This window comes from Canis lupus, chromosome 15 (genome assembly GCF_048164855.1).
Source record: "Canis lupus baileyi chromosome 15, mCanLup2.hap1, whole genome shotgun sequence".
Lineage (NCBI taxonomy): Eukaryota > Metazoa > Chordata > Mammalia > Carnivora > Canidae > Canis > Canis lupus.
The window spans coordinates 16,739,899-16,765,130 of NC_132852.1; the positions used below are offsets into that span (position 1 = coordinate 16,739,899).

The 25,232-nt window shown below is 41.4% G+C and overlaps 1 protein-coding gene across 2 annotated transcripts; it reads left to right on the plus strand.

Moving 5' to 3' along the window:
- The first annotated feature begins 1,003 nt into the window (after positions 1–1,003).
- Positions 1,004–25,232, plus strand: FAM149A (family with sequence similarity 149 member A). 2 transcript variants are annotated; one of them, XM_072776065.1, is made up of 14 exons: positions 1,004–1,039; positions 6,285–6,395; positions 6,664–6,802; positions 8,733–8,875; positions 10,025–10,150; positions 10,807–10,977; positions 11,560–11,750; positions 12,673–12,827; positions 16,367–16,470; positions 16,979–17,188; positions 20,899–21,019; positions 22,212–22,340; positions 22,427–22,505; positions 24,924–25,232. In XM_072776065.1, the coding sequence occupies exons 4-14, from the start codon at positions 8,790–8,792 to the stop codon at positions 24,995–24,997; spliced, it is 1,446 nt and encodes a 481-aa protein (XP_072632166.1). In that variant the 5' UTR covers positions 1,004–1,039; positions 6,285–6,395; positions 6,664–6,802; positions 8,733–8,789; the 3' UTR covers positions 24,998–25,232. The 2 variants fall into 2 exon arrangements, with proteins under 2 accessions (XP_072632166.1, XP_072632165.1); XM_072776064.1 differs by lacking the exon at positions 1,004–1,039 and adding an exon at positions 1,397–1,521.

Sequence of the window (25,232 nt, forward strand, 5' to 3'; positions counted from 1 at the left end):
AAGTCAGATAAAAAATAAATAAACCAGACTTTTTTTTTTTTCACTAATAAATGGAAGAGGCGTGGTGTACCTCTAAATGCAGGATGCCGAGCAGAAGGAATAGGTCGGCTTCATTGTACCTGTTCAGACTCGGGAGGCCTCAGATCAAAGGCGAATGGATATACAGGGCGGACTGCAAAGCGTACCAGCACCCGTTTTATTCATTGTAATTATGAAAAATCTTGTAGTGGGGAAAGGTACGCTATGTGCAGTGCCCGCACTCTGACACCTTGCTTGCGCAGCCTACTTAAGCTAAATCATTCCCATTCTTCCAGTTTATGAATATGATGGCTTGGTCATCACACGACACAGGGGCCAGTGACTTTGGTCCTGGTATAATTAATTGTGTGACTCCAAGATGGAAACAAGCACATACCAATACACACAGACACAGGTTTGCAGAGAAGTTATTGGATCGGATACGATAAAACACCTGTGTGAGAATGGAGAGAGGGACCCTGAAGGGGCACAATTAGACCTAGAGTTCCTGTTAATCAGGTTTGCATCTTGCATTTACCAGGTCTGAGGCTTCGGGTTTTTTTAACTTTCCTTCTGCCTACCCTCCCCCCCTGCCCAATTAGGAATTCTCTTGATGGAAGGAGAGGATAGGTCGGTTACCCTCGCCCCCCTGCACCCCTGCACAATTAGGAATTCTCTTGATGGGAGGAGGGGGGACAGGTCGCCTACCGTCCCCCCTCCCCCGCACCCCTGCCCAATTAGGAATTCCCTGATGCGAGGAGGGGGACAGGTGAAGTCGTTCTGTGGTTCTCGGTCTATCTCCTGTTAATTAAAGGTCCACTTCGGGGAGTTGAGGAGAGCAAACACCTGTCGGGGCAGCCCGTCCAGCCCAGACAGGCCCGCGGAGGGGTGAGGGGCAGCGGGTGCGCGCGGGCGGCGCAGGGAGGCGGCAGGGCGGGCGCCCAGGGGCCCCGTGGCTCGCGGCCAAAGCTCAGGTCACTGGGTTATGAGATCGGGCCTCTGGCAGCAGGCTTTCCCCAAGGTTAGGTTCCCGGGAACGCGGGAGGCGGCGGCTGGGACGCGGAGCCCTCGGGGACCCCCCCCAGGCCCCCCCGCCCGGCCCGGGCCGACCTCGGCGGGGGCGGAGGAGGAGGAGGAGGAGGAGGAGGGCAGGGCGTGCGCGGCAGGACCCGGCCGGCGGGGGGGGGGGGCGCGCCCCGCGAGCAGCCGCGCCCATGGGCCGCGCGCCCCCGGCCCGCAGCGCCCCCGCCAGCGCCGCTCCGGGCTCGGGCCTCCGGGGCGCCACTGCGCTGCGGGCGCGGGGTTAGCGGGCGGGGCCCGAGGCTCCGGGGGCGCGGGGCTGGGCGGGCGGGGGCCCGAGGCCCCGGGGGCGCGGGGGCGCACGGCCGCCCGCAGCCTGCAGGGGGCCCGCGCGGGGCGTCGGCGGCCGGAGGCGCCCAGGCCTCGGGGCGCGCGGCCGGGCCCCGGGGATGCGAGCCCGGGCCCGGGACTGATGGTGATCGGGTAAGTCTCGGGCGCCCAGGGACGAGGGGCGGGCTTCGCTCGGGTCGCGGGTTGGGGGCGCGTGTGGGGTGTTTCCCCTGCGCTGGCTGCGAAGCGGGACGGCGTCTGCTCGGCTTCCCCGCATCCGTTCGTGAGATCTGCGGTGCGGACATCGCCCGGCTTTCCCAGGGAAGCTGCTCCCGTGCACCGAGGCGACAGACTGTCCATCAGCCCCGAGAGCTGCCGCCGCTTCTAGGATGTGCTCCTCTTGGGTCAGGGCGGCGCTGCTTTGCTTTTGCTTGTGAACTCGTTGTTAGATGTATTTATTATTTGACAGCACAAGCAGGTGATGCAGCTGGCAGAGGGAGAGGGAGAAGCAGACTCCCCGCTGGGTAGGGACCCCCCCCCCGCCCCCTCCCCCCGTGGAGCTGGGTCCCAGGACCCTGGGATCATGATCTTGACCCGAGCCTGACCCCCTGAGCCACCCAGGCGTCCTGGCGCCCTTTCAGGGGACGAGGGGCTTCCTGAGAGCCAGCCCACCCAGGAAACCACCCCGCATTTTAACCCATTCAGAATACAGTGTTCGTTTCAGGCAGGCCTTTAAAGCAGAAATGCAAAATTACGAACGCTTCGATCACACTAATGTCGAATTTCTACAAGGCAAAAGGACAGAGGTTTGTGGGCTATCTAGAGGCAAGTTTTATTTATTTATTCATGAGAGACACAGAAGGAGAGAGAGGGGCAGAGACACAGGCAGAGGGAGAAGCAGGCCCCTTGCAGGGAGCCCGACGCGGGACTCGATCCTGGTCTCCAGGATCACACCCGGGCTGAAGGTGGCGCTAAACCACTGAGCCACCAGGGCTTAGAGGCAAGTTTTAAAAAGTAGAAATAGATAATGGAGTCAGTATCTTGACACTGGAAATGAGCGGCTCATAGAGATTGGGACTCAGCCTTCCCTTTGTTGCATGGGCAAATTAATGCCATATAGTTCAGTGGGTGCACTTCAGTCTGCTCCAAAACGCAGGTCACCTTTCCAAATGAACAGCCTTAAATGTACACCCATTAGCAGTTTTTTTTAACATCTCTAAAATTTAAGCGGCATAGACAAGAAGTAGTGTAAAGCTTATATGCCCATGTGTAACATAATAAAAGCTTAATAGACATTCCACCACTTTCAAGTTTTATTTATAGGATGCATCCTGTACATCCTGTACACTTTTTTTAGGCTGCATAGTTTGCATAGGAATTGATAGTTTACAGGGAATGAGAGATGTTCAGTGCTGTGCATGAAATAACAGTACAATGATTGGTTAGGGGAAAGAAATCAAAGGTTCAAAACAAGGCATAAAAAGAAAAAACAAAAGGAAAATTGTATAGACTCTGTTGTTAACAATGTCAATAATTTGGGATTCCTGGAGAGACAGGCAGATGGCCTGGGCCCAGGGAGCAGCTGCATCCCTGTTTTCTTGGTGACCTTGGGTAGTCATTGCATTAATAGGCTCAGGTTTCTCTTTAGGGTTGTTCTGAGTTCTGTGGTCAAATGAACTCTGAAGTTCAAGAAGTTCCACAGAAATACAGAGACTTTTCAAGGAGATGAGAAGAACAGAGGAGAAAAAAAAGTTGGAGAAATACTATAGAAGTAGGTGGTGGTTGAGGACATGGCATCCATTTAATAGTAATTCCTCCCCCTGCACTCCCCCCACTGCATCCCTGCATTTTGAAGCTCTGTCATCAGCTACCCTTTGAAGTGAGTAGTAATGCTATCTGCGAAGGATATGGTGTTATATGAAGAGAGAACTTAGTCCTTTCATTTTGCAAATCATTTTCTTAGGTTGGAAAGACTCCCTCCCCCCTCTCCCCCCAAAAAAGGGTGAATTTTCCTGGAGCAAGAGATTATTGTTCATTAGAAACAAAACAAACAGGCATGAGTCTGATTAGTGAATTTAGTTTTCCGGTTGCTTAAAAGACAGAGGAGGAGTGGAAAGCAAGGAACCATTGTATCCAGCCATCCAGTTGTAAAAGTCACTTTTGGAGATAGCAGTTGCTCCAAGAGCTGGGAATTTTCTGTCTTTATAAAGGAGAAGCAAATCTCCAGAAATGTCTTGAATTGGAAGAGTATGCTTGCGTCTGGTCACAATGTAATCTTTTGTGGTAAGCATGAATTTATAGAGTAAAAACATGTTGTTTGTTTGGCTCACTAATTATTAATTCTTTCAGCAAACATAGACTGACAGGCATCTCTATGTGACAGGCATTCTTTTAGGTGCTGCTGATAAAAAAAAAAAAAATAGTGTAAAAATCATCTCAATAAAAGGCTGAGGGCCGGAAAGAGATCTATGTAATACAAAATGCTGCAGGAGGTACAAAGAAGCAGCTCAGTGTAGCAGGTGGTAACACTAATAGCAGTGAGGAAGAGCAATCTGATGGACCCAGCACTGATTATGCGGACTTTACATGCTTTTATCTAAGCTGGGTCTCACAACTGTAGGAAAACATTGACAGTATTGTCACTGTTTTTACAGATGTGTGTATTGGGTCCAGGAAAGGAAACAACTTGCTTGGAGCGCACAGCCAGTCAGGGCAGAGCAGGATTCTAATCTATCTTTATTTATTTATTTTTTTAAGATTTTATCTATTTATTTATTTGAGAGTGAGTGAGAGATCACAAGCAGAGGGAGTGGCAGAGGGAGAGGGAAAAGCAGACTCCCCACTGATGTGGGCTTGATCCTAGGACCCTGGGATCTTGACCTGAGTCAAAGGCAGATGCTTACCCCACTGAGCCACCCAGGTGTCCCAATCTTTGTTATTCTTATGCAGATTATTATGAAGGAATTTATTTTAATTCACCACCCCGAAGTTTAAAATTGTCTCTCAGTGAGAAGCAGGTTAATTCATATGCTAGTGTGTATTTCTTAATGCTCAAAGAAGCTCTATTTGATGTAATTGTTGTCTCTTTTTTATCAATTATTTTTATGTTTATTTTGAGTTATTGAGTCACATGAAAATGATGAATAATTGATAGTTTTTTGAGGCAACTGAAAAAGGCCAAAGGTAAAGCAATTTGTTAGCATACAAGCTTGTCCTGTATTCTTTTCTCTTAGTGCCTTTATGCTCAGAACCACTTGATGGTATTTAAGATAAACGAGCAGTAAGAGGGAAAAAATTATATAATTCTGTTATTCTCGCATATAAGACATATGTATGGAAGAAAGATTCTTGCTAAACTCTGTCGTAATGAACTTGTTTTTTCAAATTTCATTTTTCATAAAGTATTATTGGTACATAACTCAGGGAAGAATTTATTCCTATATTAATATTTTTTAAAACTCCATTTATTTATTGTTTTTTATTTTTTAATTTTTTTAAACATTCTTTTTTTAAAGATATTTATTTATTTATTTATTTATTTATTTATTTATTTATTTATTTATTTATTTATGGTAGAGAGAGAGAGAGAGAGAGAGGCAGAGACACAGGCAGAGGGAGAAGCAGGCTTCATGCTGGGAGCCCGATGTGGGACTGGATCCCAGGACTCCAGGATCGCACCCTGGGCCAAAGGCAGGCGCTAAACCGCTGAGCCACCCAGGGATCCCTAAAACTCCATTTATATTTAGAAATACAAGTGTAAATTAGGCACTGTTTTAATTGATAATGCAGCAAATTTTTTTAAATGAATGTTACTGTGGTATCCCTGTTAGAAATATTGAAAGTTGACTTTCTTTTTCTCCAAATCACTACCATATCTTCAATTAATACAAAATTTGAGTTATTTGTATGGGAAAATATGATTTCTGTAAAAGAATAAGAGGTGTTTACTGTTAAATATTAGGAAGCTACTGTGACTAAGAGGGAGGTAAATGTTTTAAGAGGTTCACTGGAAGGGCATTTTAATGATTAACACTATTAACATTAGCTTTTATACACCAGTCAGGTTTAGTACCTTATTTAAAGTTTAGAGATTTCTTCTGTGTTAGTTTTCCATTAATTCTAATATTTTATTTTATTTTTTTGTAGTATTTTATCCATTTATTCACAAGAGACACAGAGAGAGAGGCAGAGACATATGCTGAGGGAAAAGCAGGCTCCCTGCGGGGAGGGAGCCTGAGGCAGGACTCAATCCCAGGACCCCGGGATCACAACCTGAGCCAAAGGCAGACGCTCAACCATTGAGCAACCCAGGCATCCCTATTTGTAAACTGCCTACACATCAGGCTACAAACCAAACAATGGTGCCAAACTAAAATGAATTATTGTTTGTGTGTTTCAGTCATTTCTTCTATTCATTCACGTGTTTAGTGATTAGAGAGAATTTAATATATTTCAGAATTAATGTGGAATTATCAATTTTTTCCCAGAAGACTGGTTGCTTTTGTAATCACAAGGGCACCTGGTCAAAGGACAAGTGGGATCTGAAATCCAGCTCATGTTTCATTTGCCTGGGAGTGGAGCTGTGTCTGCCAAGTTTTGAGCAAATTTTATTAGTCTGCTAAGTCACAAAAAAAGTTGTGTGTGTTTTTCCATTTTGCATAAAGTGGCATGTAGGTTAATGGCAACCTTGTTCTGAGAAAAATAAAAATGGTAAGCTCCCAGGCCTCAGTTTCTTGAGGATACACAGAGTGTGTGTATGCAGAGTATATGTGTATGTGTGTAGGGGGTGCATGTACACATGTGTTTAGGGGGACATGGAGGAGAGGAACAACTTTATGCAAAAGGATGTTTTAAAAGTTTTAATGAATAAAATCACTACATTAGAGATATTTTTCATAGTTTATTTTATTTTTCAGAAGAGGACTGTCAGAAGGACCTGGAAGGCAAAGTTTGGCTGCGAAAGGCAAAGATCCTTTGCCTACACATTTTACAAGAAATGTGCAGAAAGCCATTGACAAATATACCTGGTAAGAATTAACGTGTTAAATGGTTCTGATCTCAAAATCAAAAACATGCCCATAATGAAGAGAGGAAGCAGAATCAGTGATTGGTCATGCATTTCTAAGAGTTAAAAAAAAAAAAAAAAAAGCAGTTTTCAGTTTTAGTGTAATGAAATGTTACACTGCATAAATGTTTTCAAATAAGTTTTAAAATCAACTCAGAGCAGTACAACCACTTCTAGTTTAATCCCTTCCCAAGAAATGTTCTTTCTGTTGCTTGCATTGGTCTCTGCAGTGAATCTGGGTCATCGTTTCGATCCAGTGGAAGCCCCACGCCGGCAGGTGCCCACAGCTCTTGGCCTGGGTCTGGGACACAGAGTTCTACTACCGGCTTATCAACGGAGAGGAGCTCGATTTACTCTTGGAGAGATGATGTATGTCTCAGAATCTTTTGTATAATTCCATGATTACAATTTATAATGAAGAATTTCCTGTCTTACTTTTCAATACTCTCTTTACCAATTTTGAAAGCACTACCTATTTGTTACACATACACACATACATCCATAGAAACGTATTTACACGTCACGTGGGAACACTTAAAAATATAGAATATGTAAGGGAAAATAAAAATCACTCATAATCTCATAGCCCAGCGTCTTAGCCATTGATAATTTTGCTCTTTCCCCACCTCCCATCCCCTCCCCGCCGTATGTTGTACATGATCTCTTGTATTATATCCGTGACAGGAAATTGGGGACTGACTTTGACAATTAGGAACTTAAATACGAGAAAAAACGTGGAGAGGTAAAAATTGTACAAAATCACCAGATGAAGTGATATCCCCCCAATACTCTAAATCAGATCTTTTACTTTCACCTCTCACCCTAGCAGAAGCTGTTAACTTTAACCCTTTTTTTTGTTCTCTTCAAGAGTGGGATTCTTAGCTGTGGGAGTGAGTGTCCAGCTCAGGCTTTTGTTGGGAGCTCTACTAACCACAGTCTCCTGCCCCTTTACCCTCTCAACTGTCCCTGAGAATAGGGTCCCAGCCTTTTGTGAAGCCCACGTGGCTGCGCAAGAGCCTCCACTACATCACCTTGGATGCTCTGACTCCTGCTCTTTTTTTGATGTTCCGATTTCCTTTGCCATTTTTAAAGCAGTTCACCACTTGGAAGGCACCTGTAGGTCCACTTCTTCGGGTCTGGGGTGTGTGTGTAATAGCTGGGCTTCTCACAGCCGCGGGGAAACACTGGACAGAGTCAGCTCCAAATCACTCAGGCCTTTTTGAACAAGGTGGGACCAGCTCATCTGTGACAAGCAGCCCTCCCCCTCACCCCCATGCGTCTGCAAATGGGAAGAAGGCTGAGGACCATTGCTTCATGCCATCCAAATTCTGAGATCCTTTCTATACACATTTTTGTGCAATTATCCAGAGAGATTCTTGCGACTTCCATTTATAGAATTGAAACAACTTCAGGCCCTACAATTGCTTTTCATTTAAAAACTTTAACTTACTTTTTTGGTGGGTAATATTTACAAAAAGCAGCAAAAGCCAAAAGAAAGAAAATTGAAAGTAAGCCCAGTCCCCTCCCGGGAGGCAAATATTATTAGTTGTTACCCTCTTGGCATTTTAAAAGAGATCATTCAACTCACCTGCTGTCTGGGAATCTAGTTTATTATCAATTTAAGCGAAGACGCAAAAAAATATTGAATATCATTCCATGATATTCAATCCAGTTTGAACCATCTTGAATCAGGTATATCACACTGAATGTATGCTTTGTTGCTCTGAGTTGTGGATTAGATTACAGGTTCACACACCCCTAAAAGAAATTATAGTCAAGGTTCTTCATTAAAAGAAGGTAAATGGCCCTCACATAAAAGTAATTTTCCATTTCAATGGTATCATCATCAGAAGAAAAACTAGCTGATATTTTGCAGATGTGCTTAGGTGTGTGACACCCAACCATACGAGGGACATGTGTCTATGTACACATGTGTACATACATACATATAGATATATAAATATGTGTAGTGTGTATGAGTCCATTTATGTCTGTCAATATGTGTACCTTTACCTATATTTACATCTCTGTAAAATCTCAAATAGGCCTCATAACTTGTGTGGTAGAAATGGTCTCTATTTAACAATTAAAGAAGCTGAGTCTCACAGTGGGATATAATTTATCAGAAGAGTAGAAATTGGGCCACTGGTATGTCTGACCACAAAGTCCACATTCTTGTTATCATGTCATACTTCTTCCTATATAATGGGCATTTTAAATTTTGCAAGCGTTATGGATTATGAAGGCCGGATTTCTACAACTTTTAGTCTTGTAACTAAGTGTGCATTTCTTGTTTTAGGAGTTTGACAAAGCCAATGCACAGAAAGTACAGCAGTTATTCTGGGAGGTGGAGGAAATGTTATTTGAAGGGAAAGTCAGCCCTCAGACTCAGAATCTAGTGGCCGAATGCAGTGAGTGGGCAAGAAGATCCCTCCATCTGAGGTAGGGAAGTTGTTTATGGTAATTCTCTGAAATGGGTTTCGGAACCACCCACTGATGTTTTCACTGAAACCAATTGCCCCATCAAAACATGTATCCAGAACACGTCTTTGGTGAGAAAGCATATCCTTTGTTTTTATTTATTTATTTTTTATTTTTTTAGCATACCTTTGAAATGGTGCTGGAGGGAGGAACAGAGTAATTATTTGCCAAATGATTGGAAAGATGAATCTTACTGACTAACCAAGATTCCTTATGTAGGAAAGATCACTTATTTTTTTAATCCCTCTGGTATTTATTTTATTTTATTTTATTTCATTTTTATTTTTATTTTTTAATTGATTTTTTTTATTAGGCTCCACCCCCCAGTGAGAAGCCCAGTGCAGGGCTTAAACTCATGACCCTGAGATCAAGACCTGAGCCGAAATCAAGAGTTGGATGCTTAACTGATCCAGGCGCCCCAGGATCATTTATTTTTTTAATATCAAAGATGGAGAATATACATTGGGTCTGAAGGAAAGCTTTTCTTCTCTCAGTATTCAGCCAAACTCACTTAGGAGAGAAAAAAAAAATCCATCTCTGTTATCAGAAGTTCCTTTATATTAATTATATTTGGGGAGAATAGATTAGAGCACTTATACAAATGCAGATGAATTTTCTGGTTACCTCAACTAGGTAACTTAAAAAAAAATCTTGACTAAGTAGTCTTTCAATTTTTCTACTCAGTCCTTTATAAGCCTTTTACTTGAAGAGTATAATACGTCCAACCAATATTAATTGTGGGTGCTTATTTTTCTAGGTGTAGGGCACTTAGTGAAAAGCCAGGAGCTCAGAGCAGCTCCTGTCACTCTTACATAGTTAAGATAATAGTGAAGGAAGGAGGGTGGAAAAAGAAAACACTGCAAGGAATATAAGCCAGGTGGACATATTTATATAGTTTTATTCATTATGTAGATATTAGTTAACATTTATAGAGAGCTCCTACGTGCCCAGCATTACCCTAGCTGTCTGTTCCTTATCACTTCATATATGTGCCTTCAAAATATTATTTCATCTGACTTTCAACATTGCAAAGCATTTTTCCTTTTTCTAATAAATTATATTAGAGTTCCTTTTATTCTTCCTTTTTATTTTTATTTTTTTACCTTGCAGAGTATTAGGAAGACAGCTCATCGTGCCAACTGATGAAGGGTTCCAACATTTCCAGGGCAGCGAGCCTCGTTCTGCACTCCACAAACCCTTCTTAGATGCCTGTGGACACAACCACAACAGCAGAGAGTAGGTTCCTATAGGTTATTTTTAAAAGTATTTTGAATTTCATTTTAGTTTTCCTTTTTTCATGTCTGTAGCCATGAGGCTTGGCTCCACTGATTTGGAAGCTTAGATTTCAGGGACTGGCAGGTACAGAGCATTTTTTTCCCCAGGATGTTTCTGATTCTAAATTGATGGTGATGATGATAATGGTGCAGAGTGTGTGTAACGAGGGAGTTAACTCTTGAAATTCTGTTTCAAAGACTCTGAAAGGTGGGTTAGATACAAAATCAAAACCTGACCTCTTGTCATGGATCCTAAGTTCCAATGCAATAGCAAAAGAAATAAAGCCCTATCATATTTTCTTTTGTTCATCAACAGATTTTGATAAATCCCTCTATGCCAGTCACACATATTTGGGACTATGCCATGACATCATCTTATTACAGCAGAGGGGATACAAACTCACATAGTAACTTAAACTTAAGAGACCCTTAGAATTTTTAATGATGCCTGTGTAAAAATGTTGCTTTTAAGGATATGATTTTAACAAGTGTAATAAACAATGATTTTTTTGTTTGGGATTCTGTACTTTATGGATTTTAAAGACTTGCCAAAATCACACAAGCTTTATATTCTTGATATTTTACAAACTCTCACAGAGGATCTGCTTTTCCCTATAGGTTGTGCATCTCTGGCTCTCAAATACTCCCAGAGGCATGCTCAGCCTCAGCCCGGCCAGGCTCTGATGGCACAGGGGTTGCAGACCTAACAGCATGTTCACCCCTGGAAGAAGAGGTTTATGGCGTGGATGGAAAGATTGAGGAATATTTTGCTTTTGACAGAAAAGAAGAGTAAATAGAATTTATTTGACATTAACTTGGTGTAATAGTATTAATTTACTTGACATTTATTTGGATTATATGCTCATTTATTGTTTTGTGTATTTTTTACTTATCCCCCAAATTTTCCATTCTTTTGAGAGTATTACACTCCCAAAAGATTTTAGATTCCTAGCAGGATATGTCTATGCTGCATCAGGGCTTCCTCTCCACCCCCCCTTTTTTTTTTTTTTTTTTTGAGAATATAGCACAGCTAGTAAACAAGAATTATGTTCAGCATGTTGGTGAAAGCGGACAGAGCTACTAGTGGCCTTCATTTCCTGAGGACTCCAGGCTGCCCAGAAGGGTAAAAGGGAAGGCCCAGACTCTGCACTAAATACAGAGACTTAAATTCGTTCTTAGATAAAAGCTACAAATATTGAATAATAAAAGTTGGCACATTAAAAAGTAACGTGCTGTTTAAAAAAGAATGTTATGTTTACATATGTAGAATGTACATGTGCATGCATACTAGGTAGAGATGAATAGGTTTATAACACTATTTTAACTTTAACCATTGGTACTTTTAGTAACCACAATGGGTTTTTTTCTTAGAGATGATGAATGTCTTGAGCAAAAGTCAGCTCACCGTCATAGGATGTGGCATAAACACGGACTCCCTCCCGTGTCTCCTCATGACTGTATCAAAGATGCAGTGGCCGCAGAAGTGTTTGATCACGTCTGGACAAATGTGGTAGAAATATTGGAAGAACTGATTAGAAAAAATTGGGAAGTGACTCTCACAGGTACTTATATGTAGTAGTTGGCTCTAATGAAAAGAAAAAAAGACCCTTGCTGCTCAGCCATGTGCCCTCACCCAGCTTGGCCACACCTAGGATATGATTCGGTGAGAAGGCAAGCAGGTTTTCTCCCCTTAGTCATGAATGATCTTTAATCCCTTCAAAAAGGATGTTATTATTTTTTAAGAATATATATGCACTTTGGAACAATAACAGAAATACACAAGAAAGAAGCTTAAAGTTACTTTAAAAAAATCTCTGATAATAGGAGAACTTCTCTAATAATGGGAAATTGCTTTTTAATTGTTTATGACATTATTTGTAAAGCAAAATAGAAACATAGATAATTTAATAATCATTTCATTTAGCCTTACAAAAGGTTCTCTAAACTACTTGAAATTTAGATCATAGAAATGTCAGCGGTGGACGTTAATGGCTAATGTTATAGAATCAGTTTATTTTATAAATAAATGATTTTATTTATTTATTTATAAATAAAATAAACTGATTATTTATAAAATGTTCTCTAAACTACTTGAAGAAACAGATGATAGAAATGTCAGTGGTGGACGTTAATGGCTAATGTTATAGCATCAGTTTGTACAAAAGGGTACTACTCATGTTAATTTAAATATATCCTTTTTTCCACCAAAGGGATTAGTTGGGATATTATAAAATACCAAGAATTTTTCTTGCCCCAGTGTATAGTCCCTGCTTTTCTACCTACTACTGGAATGATAAGCCTGTGTGTGTGTGGAAAATGTCACGTCAGTCAATTGCTCTGTGGGGTCTCTGCTCTACAGCAGGATTCAGTGGCCATAGCAGATTCATGGTAACTAAAAAACAGAGGTACTCTCCGAACAGTGAATTTTAAGTACATATATTTAATAATATGTTTCCTAATCTTGATTTGGTATTGTTGACACAGAAGGAAAGAAACAGAAAGAAAAACTGAAAGTAGCTGAGAATAAATCTCCACTTCTACATATTTCTCGTATTAACACTGATGCACCAAGTGTTCCCCCATCCAGAAGCTCTGAAGCTCGCAGCCTTTCCCTGGCTTCTCATCTCAATCCACCTCAGGTAGGTGTTTTTCTACTAGTCTTCAATATTTTTTTTATCTCTGGCCTGGATTTGTCAGAGTGCCATCTAGTGTTTGGTTTTGTTTGTCAATTAGACTAAAATTTAAAAATAATCTTTTCAAGGAGTATAATAGCATAACCATATTCTTTTTTTTAAAAAAAGATTTTATTTATTTATTCATGAGACACACAGAGAGAAAGAGAGGCAGAGACACAGGCAGAGGAAGAAGCAGGCTCCATGCAGGGAGCCTGACATGGGACTCAATCCCGGGTCTCCAGGATCACACCCTGGGCTGAAGGTGGCGCTAAATCGCTGAGCCACCCGGGCTGCCCACCATATTCTTTAATAGAGTAGGGACACTCAGATTTGAAACTGTCCACCCGCTTTGAGCTGTAGAATTTTTTCCATATTTTTAAAGAGAAAAAAATGCTTTTCCTCAACATTTCTAACCAACTTGAAAGTTACAGAGGTTTTCCTGTCTTCCCACCAAAATAATAATAAAAAAAAGTCAATGAGAATATGTTGGGTTCATTCAACATTTATTGAGTTTGCATGAAGTGTACTGTAGTAGATGTTTTGAGGAGACCTGTAGATGAGCAAAGCATGGTCCTCGATCCAGTAAAAGGAAAAGCATAGTATAAATCACATGCAATACATTGTGTGAGTCATGTGCAAAACGAGGCCTCAGGAGAATAAAGGAGAGAATGATTCATCCTGACTGGAGCTCAAGTCTTGATCTTTTAGGTTGGAGGTGAAATTGAGCCAAATCACAAAGAAGTGAATGGTTTTGCATGGGTAGGAAGTCTGTGTGGGTCATTTCAGGCCAAGCAGAGGCATGTTTGGAGAATAGTGTGTGGGTGGGATGGGATCAGAGGTGAGGATGCTGGGACCAGCAGGGGAATTATACCAAGAACAGGGCATTGAGAGTCCTGGACCATTGTGGGGATTATGTTGGACAAGTCATTTAACTTTTCAAAAGTTGAGTTTCCTTTATCTAGGGAATGATGTCCAAGTATTGTTGTGAGGATGAAATCACATAAATAGGTGAGAGCTCCTAACGCAGAACCTGGCACATGTTAGGTACTCAGTACATTTTTCTCAGATTGCTTCCTTAGTTAAAGGTCAGGTGGAGGGTGAGGCCAGAAAGGCTGATCTTGTTCATGGGAGACCTCAGTAGTGCTAGGGAGCTTGGACTTTATGTTTGCACAGCTCGTCTTGTGTGGGGGAGCAGAGAAAAGGGGTAAGACAAGATTCTTGGTCTTGAGGTACAGGCAACTTAGCTGGAGCGAGTCAAGCCATGCCAAACGATACTATACACGTGCACACAGGTGCACACACACAACATGAGGCAGTCAGTGGTAGTAGAGCAAATGAGAGTTTGAGCTGTGGGACTACAAGTATGGGGTCGGATGTGACAATTTATTAGTTCTGTGATCTTGAATCAGTCCCTCAAAGACTTCGTCTCATTATCTGTGGGATCTGTGAGTCAGGAAGCTCTGCAAAGTAGAGGAGCTAAGACATTTAGTGCAATGTGTAGCATAGAGTAGACACCCAATAAGTGTTAGCTTTCATTATAACCAGATGCAAACTGTAGGCTATATTGTATCATACCATATCCTAGCCTGGCTATATTGTAATCTGATGCCCTTTAGCTCATAAGTGCCTTGCAGTTTGGGGGGGGGGGCGGAAAGTAGCATACCTCCATAAAGTAGAGTGACACATAAACTAAATCTGAAATGATAGGTAAGATTTAGAAAGGCTGAAAGAAAAAGGGAAGATGTTCAAGGCAGAGGCAAAAATATGCATCTAGCATAGGAGCAAATAAACAGATGCTCTTTGAGAGATTAGAACACAGAATAGTGTGTAGGGTCCAGGGGCAGAAGTACAAAATAGGAATGTCTAATAGTATTGTTTTACTCTGTACATAAGGGCTTTACAGTAAGCCTTCTTTGCTTTTGCCAATCAAAATAAACTTTTGGGGGCAGCCCAGGTGGCTCAGTGGTTTAGCGCCGCCTTCATCCCAGGGCCTGATCCTGGAGACCGGGGATCGAGTCCCACGTCGGGCTCCCTGCATGGGGCCTGCTTCTCCCTCTGCCTGTGTCTCTGCCTCTCTCTCTCAATCTCTCTGTGTTTCTTATGAATAAATAAATAAAATCTTTAAAAAAAATAAAATAAACTTTCGGAACTGCTACCCTTTATTGTATTTTTTGTTTTTTTAAAACTGCTCTGGCAGGTTCAATTGTGTTTCCCACTTTGCAGATTCAAATATGTGGTATGAATCACATAAAAATGGACAGCTGATGGCAGCATGGAAAAAGAATTCTTAAGTATTAGGCAGTATAAGTAAACTTGAGAAATATGGAAATTTTTAAGTTTAAAGGGGTTTTTACAAGTGTTTTCTTTTTGTAGATTTTAATGGGTTTTGGAAATATTTTTTATAGCTAATTTGTTTTCATTTGAGTCAATGTTAAAATGAATGAAAGCAAGGTTGAAAGTAAAGATGAGATATTATTAGAGCCTGTTTTGAAATAGTCAAAGCGGGTCTAGCAGTAATTACAACAGGTCTTAATTTATTCCTCTAACACTTTTAAAAAATATTCAACCTGGGGAAAATGTGATTGTAGTTGCCACATCTATTCTCCAACTAGAATACGATGCTAGCTTCAGAAACAGGATTTTAAATATTGAATCTAAATATTGTTTCCCATCCTAGTTGGTCATATCATGGGACCAGATAGGGAATTCATGATTATTTACCCTCACTTCATGCTTCCACCAGTGCTATCTAATTTAATTCTCATACAAAGTATCTATCGTTATCCTCACTTTAGGTAATTAAAACTCCAGGAACAAAGTAATCTTTCCAGGACCACTTACCAGGAAACAGAACTGGGATTCTAATGTAAACCTTCAAAATCTGAGATCTGGTTGGGCTTTTACCCAGGCTATTGTGCTGCTCCCAGGGCTGCTAACTGGGGCCAGCTGTGAAGGATAGGGTAGGAGAAGAGGTCTAAGCAACAGGTCTAGGAGGTCTAAGCAGTTAGGAGCTGGGGCATGTCCCTTCCTTTGCTTCTGCAGATTCCCTGTCTGCCTTCTTCATCCTGGTATTATCTGGAGGCTGGTGCATGGTGGCTGTATGAGGGCTCCCTTGCCCTGAAGCTCTTGGAGCTCAGAGCAAAGGATGAGAATGACAGGACATTGTTTACTCCTAGCCTCTCTGCCAGGTGACAGTGATCAGTGGCATTTCTCCGAGCAGCTACCCTGTCCAGATTCCAGAAACCTCTTCCTCACTTCTCGCCATTGCAGTCATGCATGTGGTACTGTGTCCCTACTGCTACATGGTTATATTGCCTGGGGGGAATTAAGCCATTTCCTGTTAATTTCTTTTCCCACATCTTTATAAAAGATCCCTTTTGAATTTTTTCGCCAAAGTAGCCAGTTGGAGTGTACCATTTATCGCCCGCTGATTCTTGACAGGCACCAAGTAATCTCAATAGCACTGGATGCCTCTTAATTTCTATTGTTTCTACTTTTCACAGGTTCATCGCTTCTCCAACAATTTTTATAGTGATTTGAGTGGTGTGATGACAATTCAGGCAAAACCACTGCAGCAGAGACCTACTTATTTTGCAGATAGAACACAGTATGTATAAGAAATAATTACCCCCCCAAAAAAAAGAAATAATTACCCCACCTCTTCTCTATGCTGGATACACTCAAGCACTGAAGACTGAAGAGGATGTGGGATAATGAGCATCCCGCTGAACCCCTTGCGATAGGTACGCCTGAACCCATTCGGGGAAGGAGACAGCCACGCGTGAGAATGAAAACACACTTATAATATCAACCACAAAATGGTCATTGTTAGGGTAGATAGATAAGGGGAAGACACCTGTGAAATTTTAATCTTGTGGGCTATTCGGTAGGCTTACATCAGTGAGAACCTTAGATCTTTTCTTTGTTTCCCCGTGGTTGATTCTTCAGTGAAGTTGAAATTGATTTGGAAATTATAGTCTTTCATTCAACCAATACTTAGGAGTATCTTATTGAGCCAGGCACTGTTCTAGATGATGCCTAGTAGTGGACACATATATGTGCCTTGTTCTCCTAATGCTTACATCTGAGTAATCAACTTGACCTCCACCCCCCAGGAATGAGCAAGAGGACAGATCACTGGGTACAGGGGCTGGTGCTATCTCTTTGGCACGACACCGCCTGGGACGAATCTCAGATGCTCGTGTACTACACACTTCTGGAAAGAAAACACCTGCACACACGAGGCTGCCTTCTCTTACTTCAGACTCACAGAGAATGAAAACCCCCAATGTGTACAGTGATGAGGTTCTTCGGGGAACAAAACTGTAAGTCCTGTCTCTCTCCCGGTAAACCAAATGTCACAGAGGACAGAGACGCTTGCCAGTTAGGACTTACGGATTCTTATTTGTCAAATTTTATGTGGCTACTTCTCAGGTATTTCATGAATTTGAATTTTTTAAAGATTTTATTTATTAAAGAGAGAGAAAGCATGAGCAGAGAAGAGGGGCAAAGGGAGAGGGAGATGCAGACTCCCCTTTGAGCAGGGAACCTGATGTGGAACTTGATTCCAGGACCCTGGGATTATGACCTGAGCCAAAGGCAGATGCTTAACCGACTGAGCCACTGGGCGCTCCATGCATTGGAATATTTAACATGAATTTTGTTCCAGTAGTATAGTTGGTTATATCCTGGAATAAAAAAATCAGGCAATGTACCTGTAGCAGTGCAGCAAAATGAAGCTATAATGGTGAGGCCATCTTGGGTGGGTATTCAGTGGCCTAATCTGTAAAACTAATAGTTAACTAATGCTTTCAAATTACATACACAATTCTTTCTTATTATGAGGTCCAAAAAATTAGTGTGCATACAATCCTATACAAATAAAAGGGACATACATAACTTTCAGGTTTTTGTTTGTCTCAAATTTTGATTTAAATTCTAGTTCGTTTACATATAGTGTGATACTAGTTTCAGCAGTAGTCCAACTATTAGTTTTTATTTAACTCCGAGGCTGCGTTTCACTCCATGTGGGGAGTTTCACAAAAGCTTTTGACCTTCAGGATCAACTTCAAATCATTGCTGTGTTAGATTCGGAATCTGTCCAGTCTTTTGTTGCAGAATTATGAAGGAGCAATCCAGCTTTCTCACTCAAGTGTCAGGCTATCCTTCCATTAATAACAGCCAGTGTTTATTGACTGCATTCTGTTACCAGCACCAGCTAAAGGAGTCGCATTTATTATCATATTTATTACCTGCCACAGATCTTTCGAGTTGGTACTCACAGTATCCCAGATCCAAGGTGAGGAGACAGAGGCTGAAAGAAGTTGCATAACTTGGCCAAAGATGATCTCCCGAGGGAGAGGCAGAGCTGGGACTCCCCACAGTACTGTTCAGCTTCAGAGACCAGCCCTGGACTACAGGGGCCCCGGGCGTCCTGCAGCCAGGAAGCCAGATATTAAGGGGCTGCCCTGGGCTCCCCACTGCAGGGATGGGAGGCATGAGCTAGCCACCAGAGCTAACCAGTAACTGGATTTTTTGGGATGCATTACATAGTGCCATGGCACCTTTGGTTTTTGATGCGTCTCTGTTTCTTTCACCATCTGGAACTGATATTTCCGATGTTATTTGGGTTATTTGGGTCACCCGGGGTTATCTGCTCTGGGAGTTCTTTCAAGAGTGCTCCCTCTCCTCCATCCTTCGTGGCCATCTGGGACCCCTTCGCCCCCTGCCAGGGTCACTAGCCCATTGAGGCCCTCTCCTCCTCTTCCCCCCAGCCTGCCTGGGCTCCACTGTCAGGCTTTCCTCCCAAGCCTTTTCTATTTTCTCTTGAAATAAGCCAGATGCCTCCAACTGGACATTCCCTTCATGTTCTGGCCCCCTCTATCTGCAGGCCCGTGTTTTTCAACTTTTTTGTTTGTTTGTATTATTCCTGCCATTCTAAAATAGGGTTTTTTTTAAAGATTTATTCATTTATTCATGATAGAGAGAGGAAGAGAGAGAGAGAGAGAGAGAGAGAGAGAGAGAGAGATTGAGAGAGAGAAGCAGGCTCCATGCCGGGAGCCTGACACGGGACTCGATCCCGGGACTCCAGGATAGCGCCCTGGGCCGAAGGCAGGTGCCAAACCTCTGAGCCACCCAGGATCCCTATTCCTGCCATTTTAGACTACCTTTTGTAATTCCTCCCCTACCCATGGAATTTTAATGCCACAAATCTACTGTATAGTCTATGTATTGTTCTTTATATCTGTGTTTTATGCATAAAAAGAGTAAGGTTTTTTTTTCTGGGGGGGGGGGGGATGTCCCACCAACAACCAGTGTTTGCCTGCTGGGAGCAATGTCACCATCTTTGATTCCGCATACCTATATCTTCCTGCTACTTCTCATCACCCACCTTGACTGGGGGCAGTCGTGTTGTCTCTCTGACCCACAAATACACCAGCTGTGAATGTTCTTACTTCCAGATTTTGTTTGTGCTCTTTCACTTTTATTAAAATAACATCTTTTTAACTATAAAAGTATGACAAGTTCTCTGTGGATACAAAAAATATGAGTAGATATCAAAGATCACCCGTATGCCCAACACATACAAATATAAAAATGATAACTTGGTCAGTTTACTACCAATTTTGTCCATGGTTATGTTTCTTCTTTTCTCTCCTTTCCCTTTTCTTTTTTTCCTAATAATATATTATCGTACTATTGTGGCACTTTTCATATGATTTTTTGACTTAATGTTATTCATATTTTCCATGTTTTTAAATATTTTTGAAAGCATGATTTTAACAACTAGAAAAAGTAACATGTGGGTATGTGACAATTTATTAAGTATTTCCCATTACTGAAACTTTTCATTCCTTCTATATTTTCACTATTATAAGGTACAGTAAACATCGTTTTATACAAATCTTTTTTTAATTTAAATTCCAGTTTATTAATATACAATGCAATATTAGTTTCAGGTGTACAGTGACATTTTATGTAAATCTTAATAAGGATGTCTAAATTGTGTCCTGGTGGTGTCATTCTAGAAGTAAAGCAGCCAAGTCAAAGGTTATGGATGTTTTTAAGACTCTTGGAATACTTTTCCAAAGCTCTTCCCAGAATGGTTTGGGACTACTACAATTTGTAGTTCCATTGGCAGGATGTGAGACTTTTTCCTTGCAGCCTCTTAACTATGGGTAGTATATGTATTTTAAAACTTGATAGGTCAAAAGGGTCATATTTTAATTTTCATAACTATTACCAACAAATAAATGAATTAGAGTCTTATTGTAAAATATCCATCTTTGTCCTTGTGCATGAACTGGACAATTTTCCAGTGTCAGTATCTGGTAGGGAATGTCTACCATCATTACTCTTCTTTTATTAACATTTCCTCACCTTTCCTGACAAACCTTATGATCTGGTTGTCAAATTCAAAACCAAAAAGTATCACATTGAACCTGCTCACATTAAATCTATTAAAAACCTAGGGAAAACTGACATTGTCACAATATTCCATCTTCCCATCAAAGGACTTGTTTGCCTCTCCTTTTAATGACCTTATATAAGTTTTATAGTTCTCTTCATCTGGGTCCTGCACATTTGTAATTAATGTTATACTTCATGGATCACACCACTCCCTAAATTTCTACAGTACAAATATTTAGAATCATTTACTGTGACCTTTTATTACATACAGTAATTATATTGTTCTCTAATTACTTCATGGGTTTTCATCTTGTTTTCAGGAACTTGTAAGCTTGTCAAGGGGGGAGACACTAGATCCTCAGTTACTTGCACATTCTGCCCATGGTTGGCCCAGCTGAGCACTCAGTATATACAGGTTGACAGTCCCTGCTGAACAAGGAGAAGGTGACTGGAGCCGGTGCTCATTCCCCTCCCTACATTTATCTCGGGGACATTCCACTCATGCACCATGAGCATTTCTTTTGGAAGGCAATTGTGATTAGTAGCTCAGATTAAGAGCTTCGGGTGAGGTCCATCCCCTTCTGTCTGCACCTGGGTACCCAGTCACATGTTGTTGTGTTTACAGGCAAACTGGCGGGGACCGTGTGTCCTCCTCATCAGCTCAGGCCTCGCGGAGCAGATTACCCCCAATAGGCTCAGAGACCTGTGAGCAGAATATGGCAGTTCCTGGATCTCGACCTGTTTCTGTAAGACAGATTTCCTTCTACTTAAGTGCACTATTCAGATTTTCTATTGGAAAACAAACAAAACAGAATATAAGTTTGGCACTTCCCTGTGAACACAGTAATAACAAAATGTCTCTCCATAATCTGCTTCCTGACAGTGACAAGTGACAGGAGGTAGGAAAGTTAACTCATTGTGTTGTGAAATACAAACATGATTTGAATTAAGTCAGAAAGTCCAGGTGTCAAGGAAAATCTGATAGGTTGGTATAGAGAAGAAAATACCATGCCTGTCAGGTCAGGAGACAGGAAGATCTGTGTTTGAACCCTGACTGCAAACTCTGTATGACTTGGTAGACAGTAATCTCTCTGAGCCTTAATTTTCTCACTTGTTAAAGGGTCACACTGATTCCTTCATCAAAGAATTGTTATAAGGATGAAATGAAATTACAGATGGTAAATTATGCCTGCATAAATAGGACCTCAGGAAAACACCTCTGCCATTTTATCAGGCCTCATTCTCACGGTTAACCTGCACCACATCTGGGCAGCGTGGAGGGGAGCATCTTCTCCACCCACGTTCAACTCAGCCACACCATGGCAAATGGTCTGGGAAGGTCTGAGGCTGCTAGTGTGCGTACCCACACGTCCCCCTAGACTTACAATGACCCCTCACTTACCTCCCATATGGGTAACATTTCCCTATTTCGGAGAACACAGAAGGACCCTGGGTTTGGGAGCATAAACGCCTCGAGAGAAAACCTGACAAAAACATTTTCTCTTGCATTCTTTTGCCTTCTTCAGTACAGCAATAGAACCCATGCCCAGAGAGGCAGGAGTTGCAAAGCATTGATGTGTAACCTTAGCATGTTGTGGCTTAAAGTCATGAAAGAAGGCAAACATCACATGAAAAATATTCCGATGCTTCACAAATGCAAAATTCTATTGCGATTATAATTTAATATTAAGAATTTTATGTGGTTAAGGTTTTCAATCCATGTTTATTTATTCGGATGCTACCATTTTACCAGGTTAAATAATAAAGTTACATAATTAGAATATATTTTGATATTTATGCTTGATAGGCCTTGTACTTCACAGTATCTAAATAGAAGTTTCAAATAAGCAAGTGAATGATTGAGCATGTAGAGATCTTCTTTTGTATTTTTTAAGGATTGCATTTACCTTAAACCAGAACATGTTATCTTTTATTTAGTACAGAGGGAGGCATCCACAGAACCGTGTGTTAAGTGCGATACCTGACAGTTTAGAACGATCACCTCTTCGTGAAAGATCTCTGACCATAGAACAGTTTTCAAGACCCAGCACAACCCATGCATTTCGGGTAGGTTGTCTGTTAATCATAAATGTGATTTTTAGAAATATGTGAAACAATAAAACTCAATTCTCATTTTATTTTTCTTCTAATAGCTAGATACTCCTCGAAAAGGTTCATTGACATTGATGGAATTTGCTGGCCACTCGTGGACAAGTCAAAGTTTCTTGACAGGTCAGTTTTTCCCACATATAAGTAAAATAATATAATATGTGAAGCTTCAAGTTATGGAAAGAGAAATTGAGGATTATCTACCTTAATAGGACTATTCTGACCATATAGGAGGAAATAGCCCAAGTGTTTATCATCAATGGCCAGACACGAAGTCTCTACAAAGAGCAAAGCTGCAAAAATAAGCACTTACCTGCTGTTAGTCATAAAGGGTAAAATGCCCAAATGCTCTTCATTTAATTGGGGCCTCACAGAAAAAGAAAAATTCTGTCTTAGGAGGCTTGTGAGAAATCAGTATCTCTCTCTGTGCAATGCAGTTTTCATGTTTTCCACGAAACCTTAATCTTAGTTCTTTTTGAAGATCTAATTATAAAAATGCTTCATGAAATTAATACAAATATTCTAAGTATTTTATAATGGAGAGTTTTACAGATAAATACTTGTTTTCAGCCTAGTAGCTATTTTTTTTTTTTTTTTTTTTTTATTTATGATAGGCACACAGTGAGAGAGAGAGAGGCAGAGACACAGGCAGAGGGAGAAGCAGGCTCCATGCACCGGAAGCCCGACGTGGGATTCGATCCCGGGTCTCCAGGATCGCGCCCTGGGCCAAAGGCAGGCGCCAAACCGCTGCGCCACCCAGGGATCCCAGCCTAGTAGCTATTTTTAGGGTAAAGTTTCTACTTGAATTTAGGCTAACGATGTTTTAGTTTTCAAAACTGTTACCAGCATTTTTGTTTAAGGAGGCAACATAGCATTGTCATGAGTCATGCCACTCTGAAACCAAATGCCTGCTTACCATCGTACTCGCTGAGCTATCTTAGAGCCTCCACCTTTCTGGGCCTCAGTTTCTTCTTTTATAATAGGCTGGGTGGATGGATAGAACAATCATTGGAAAAATGTAGGCAAAGGACCTAACTAGATTCCAGGAATATATTGTTTGTTTAAAAATTATGAATACTTTGTATTACAGATAATCTGAAATGTAAAGGATAATTTGCTATCTTAAGGCAAATGCTATAATTTAAAAATAAATCTGGTAAATTGGAAACAGTGGGACAGCGCAGCAATTTTATCATTGTTTACATCAGCCCTTTTATAATTCTGTACCACAGTGATATCCAAGATTCTTTAGCCCTTTATAATTTTTCTCCTATGCAAATAGCCCTAAGCCACTATGCCTTTCTGCTACTTTTCTTTGTATATCCCCTAGCAACATTAGCTCTCACTGTGAGTGACAGTAGTTCTTTTGTTTTTTTGTTTTCTCTAAAAGCAGTCATGCTATGTTATCAGGTATTGCTCTGACTTGGAGATGGTCAGGAGCAAAGTAGGCATAAAGTGTGTTTATTAATAAATAGCAATGTACCAAGTGCTCCCTCTGTGCCAAGTTCTGTGCTGAGGGCTGGCATTCAAACACCAAGGAAGTTTTGGCCTGTGCCTCAAGGAACGCTCAGTGTAGTGGGGAAGATGGAAAGGACCAGGAGAGAGGTGAGCAGGACCACCAGCTGGATATGCAGATGGCTAAACGGATAGAGAGGCTTCCCAGAGGAGGCGTGAGCCATGCCAAGCAGGATGAGCATCATGTGGTACATGAGAGAGACTCATTCCAAGGGAGTCATGTCCAGGAGACAGTGGTGCTGAAAGAGAGAGCTCATGGAATTGTGATGAATTTGGTTTTGGAGATGTTGACTGCAGCGAGCTAAGTGGAGCTGTCTAATAGTTTGTTGGTCACACAGGATTAGAGGTTCAGAGAGGGAACTGGGCTCTGAATTTGTTTTAAATCTCCACATTTAATTTTCCCCCAATACTAAGTCAGTATATTCTCTTATTGATAACTTCGCGCCTATTATTATTGATGGTCAGAAGCCTTTTTTATTTCTAAGGAGTAAATGAGGGTACGTAAGAGAGATATGCCTGTATTTCTAAGCATTTATTTTCTTTTTCTCTGATAAGCAGGCATGTAATCTGTTTCTCGACCTTTGCTTCCAGGTCAGAAAGCATTAGGAGCTATTAATTTATTAACAGTTGTTCTGTGACAGAAAAAAAAAAGGAAATGCTGTGGGGGCATCCCCAATAGTGGGAAGAAGGATCTCTTCAGGCAGCTGACTGCTCCTATGAAGTAGTAGGGTCGTCAGAGCTCACTACCCAACTTCCTGAGCCTTAGGGAATCCACCTTTGGGTAGAAGGTTCGAGCAAACCCATCAGCTCTGGGAGGACACAGGGTAGCACCCAGGCTTAGTGCAGGGGGCGCCCCCTTCCTTCCTCTCAGGACCCCAAATGGCAGTTTTTGCATATTTCCTGGTTTACATAAAATAACATGAACATATTTTTTTTTAATCATGTGCATAGAAAGTAAAAAATAATCCTTTGAAAGCTGGAATTATTAGTGTTTTAATGAGAATTACTTTTTGGTTGGTGTTTCAGGTTCACAACATCCGCCTAAATCTTTTCAGAGGACAACTCTGACTACAAGAAAGAGATTCCAGGTGGCATCTTGATGGAACTTGGGCTTAAACTTCAAAGCCTCACCATGCCATTATCACTTGAAAAGTGGAAGAACAAGTATTATACTGTGTATCTGTCTGATAGTGAGATGTGAACCTGAGTGAAATGCAAACAAATAAACCACTTAATTTTGAACACTCGCATTGTAAAGAGACTACAAGTCAAATTCACCAACCTTCTTTACGGGAAGCATTCCAATAAAGGTTCTTTAGGCTTTGCTCGAAAGAA

Bases quoted from the DNA above. Each gene is read 5' to 3' on its own strand.
- FAM149A (XM_072776064.1), top strand. The intron at 6,396-6,663 runs GTAAGAATTAAC...TGGTCTCTGCAG, and splicing joins GCCATTGACAAATATACCTG to TGAATCTGGGTCATCGTTTC. The intron at 21,020-22,211 runs GTAAGACAGATT...TCTTTTATTTAG, and splicing joins CTGGATCTCGACCTGTTTCT to TACAGAGGGAGGCATCCACA.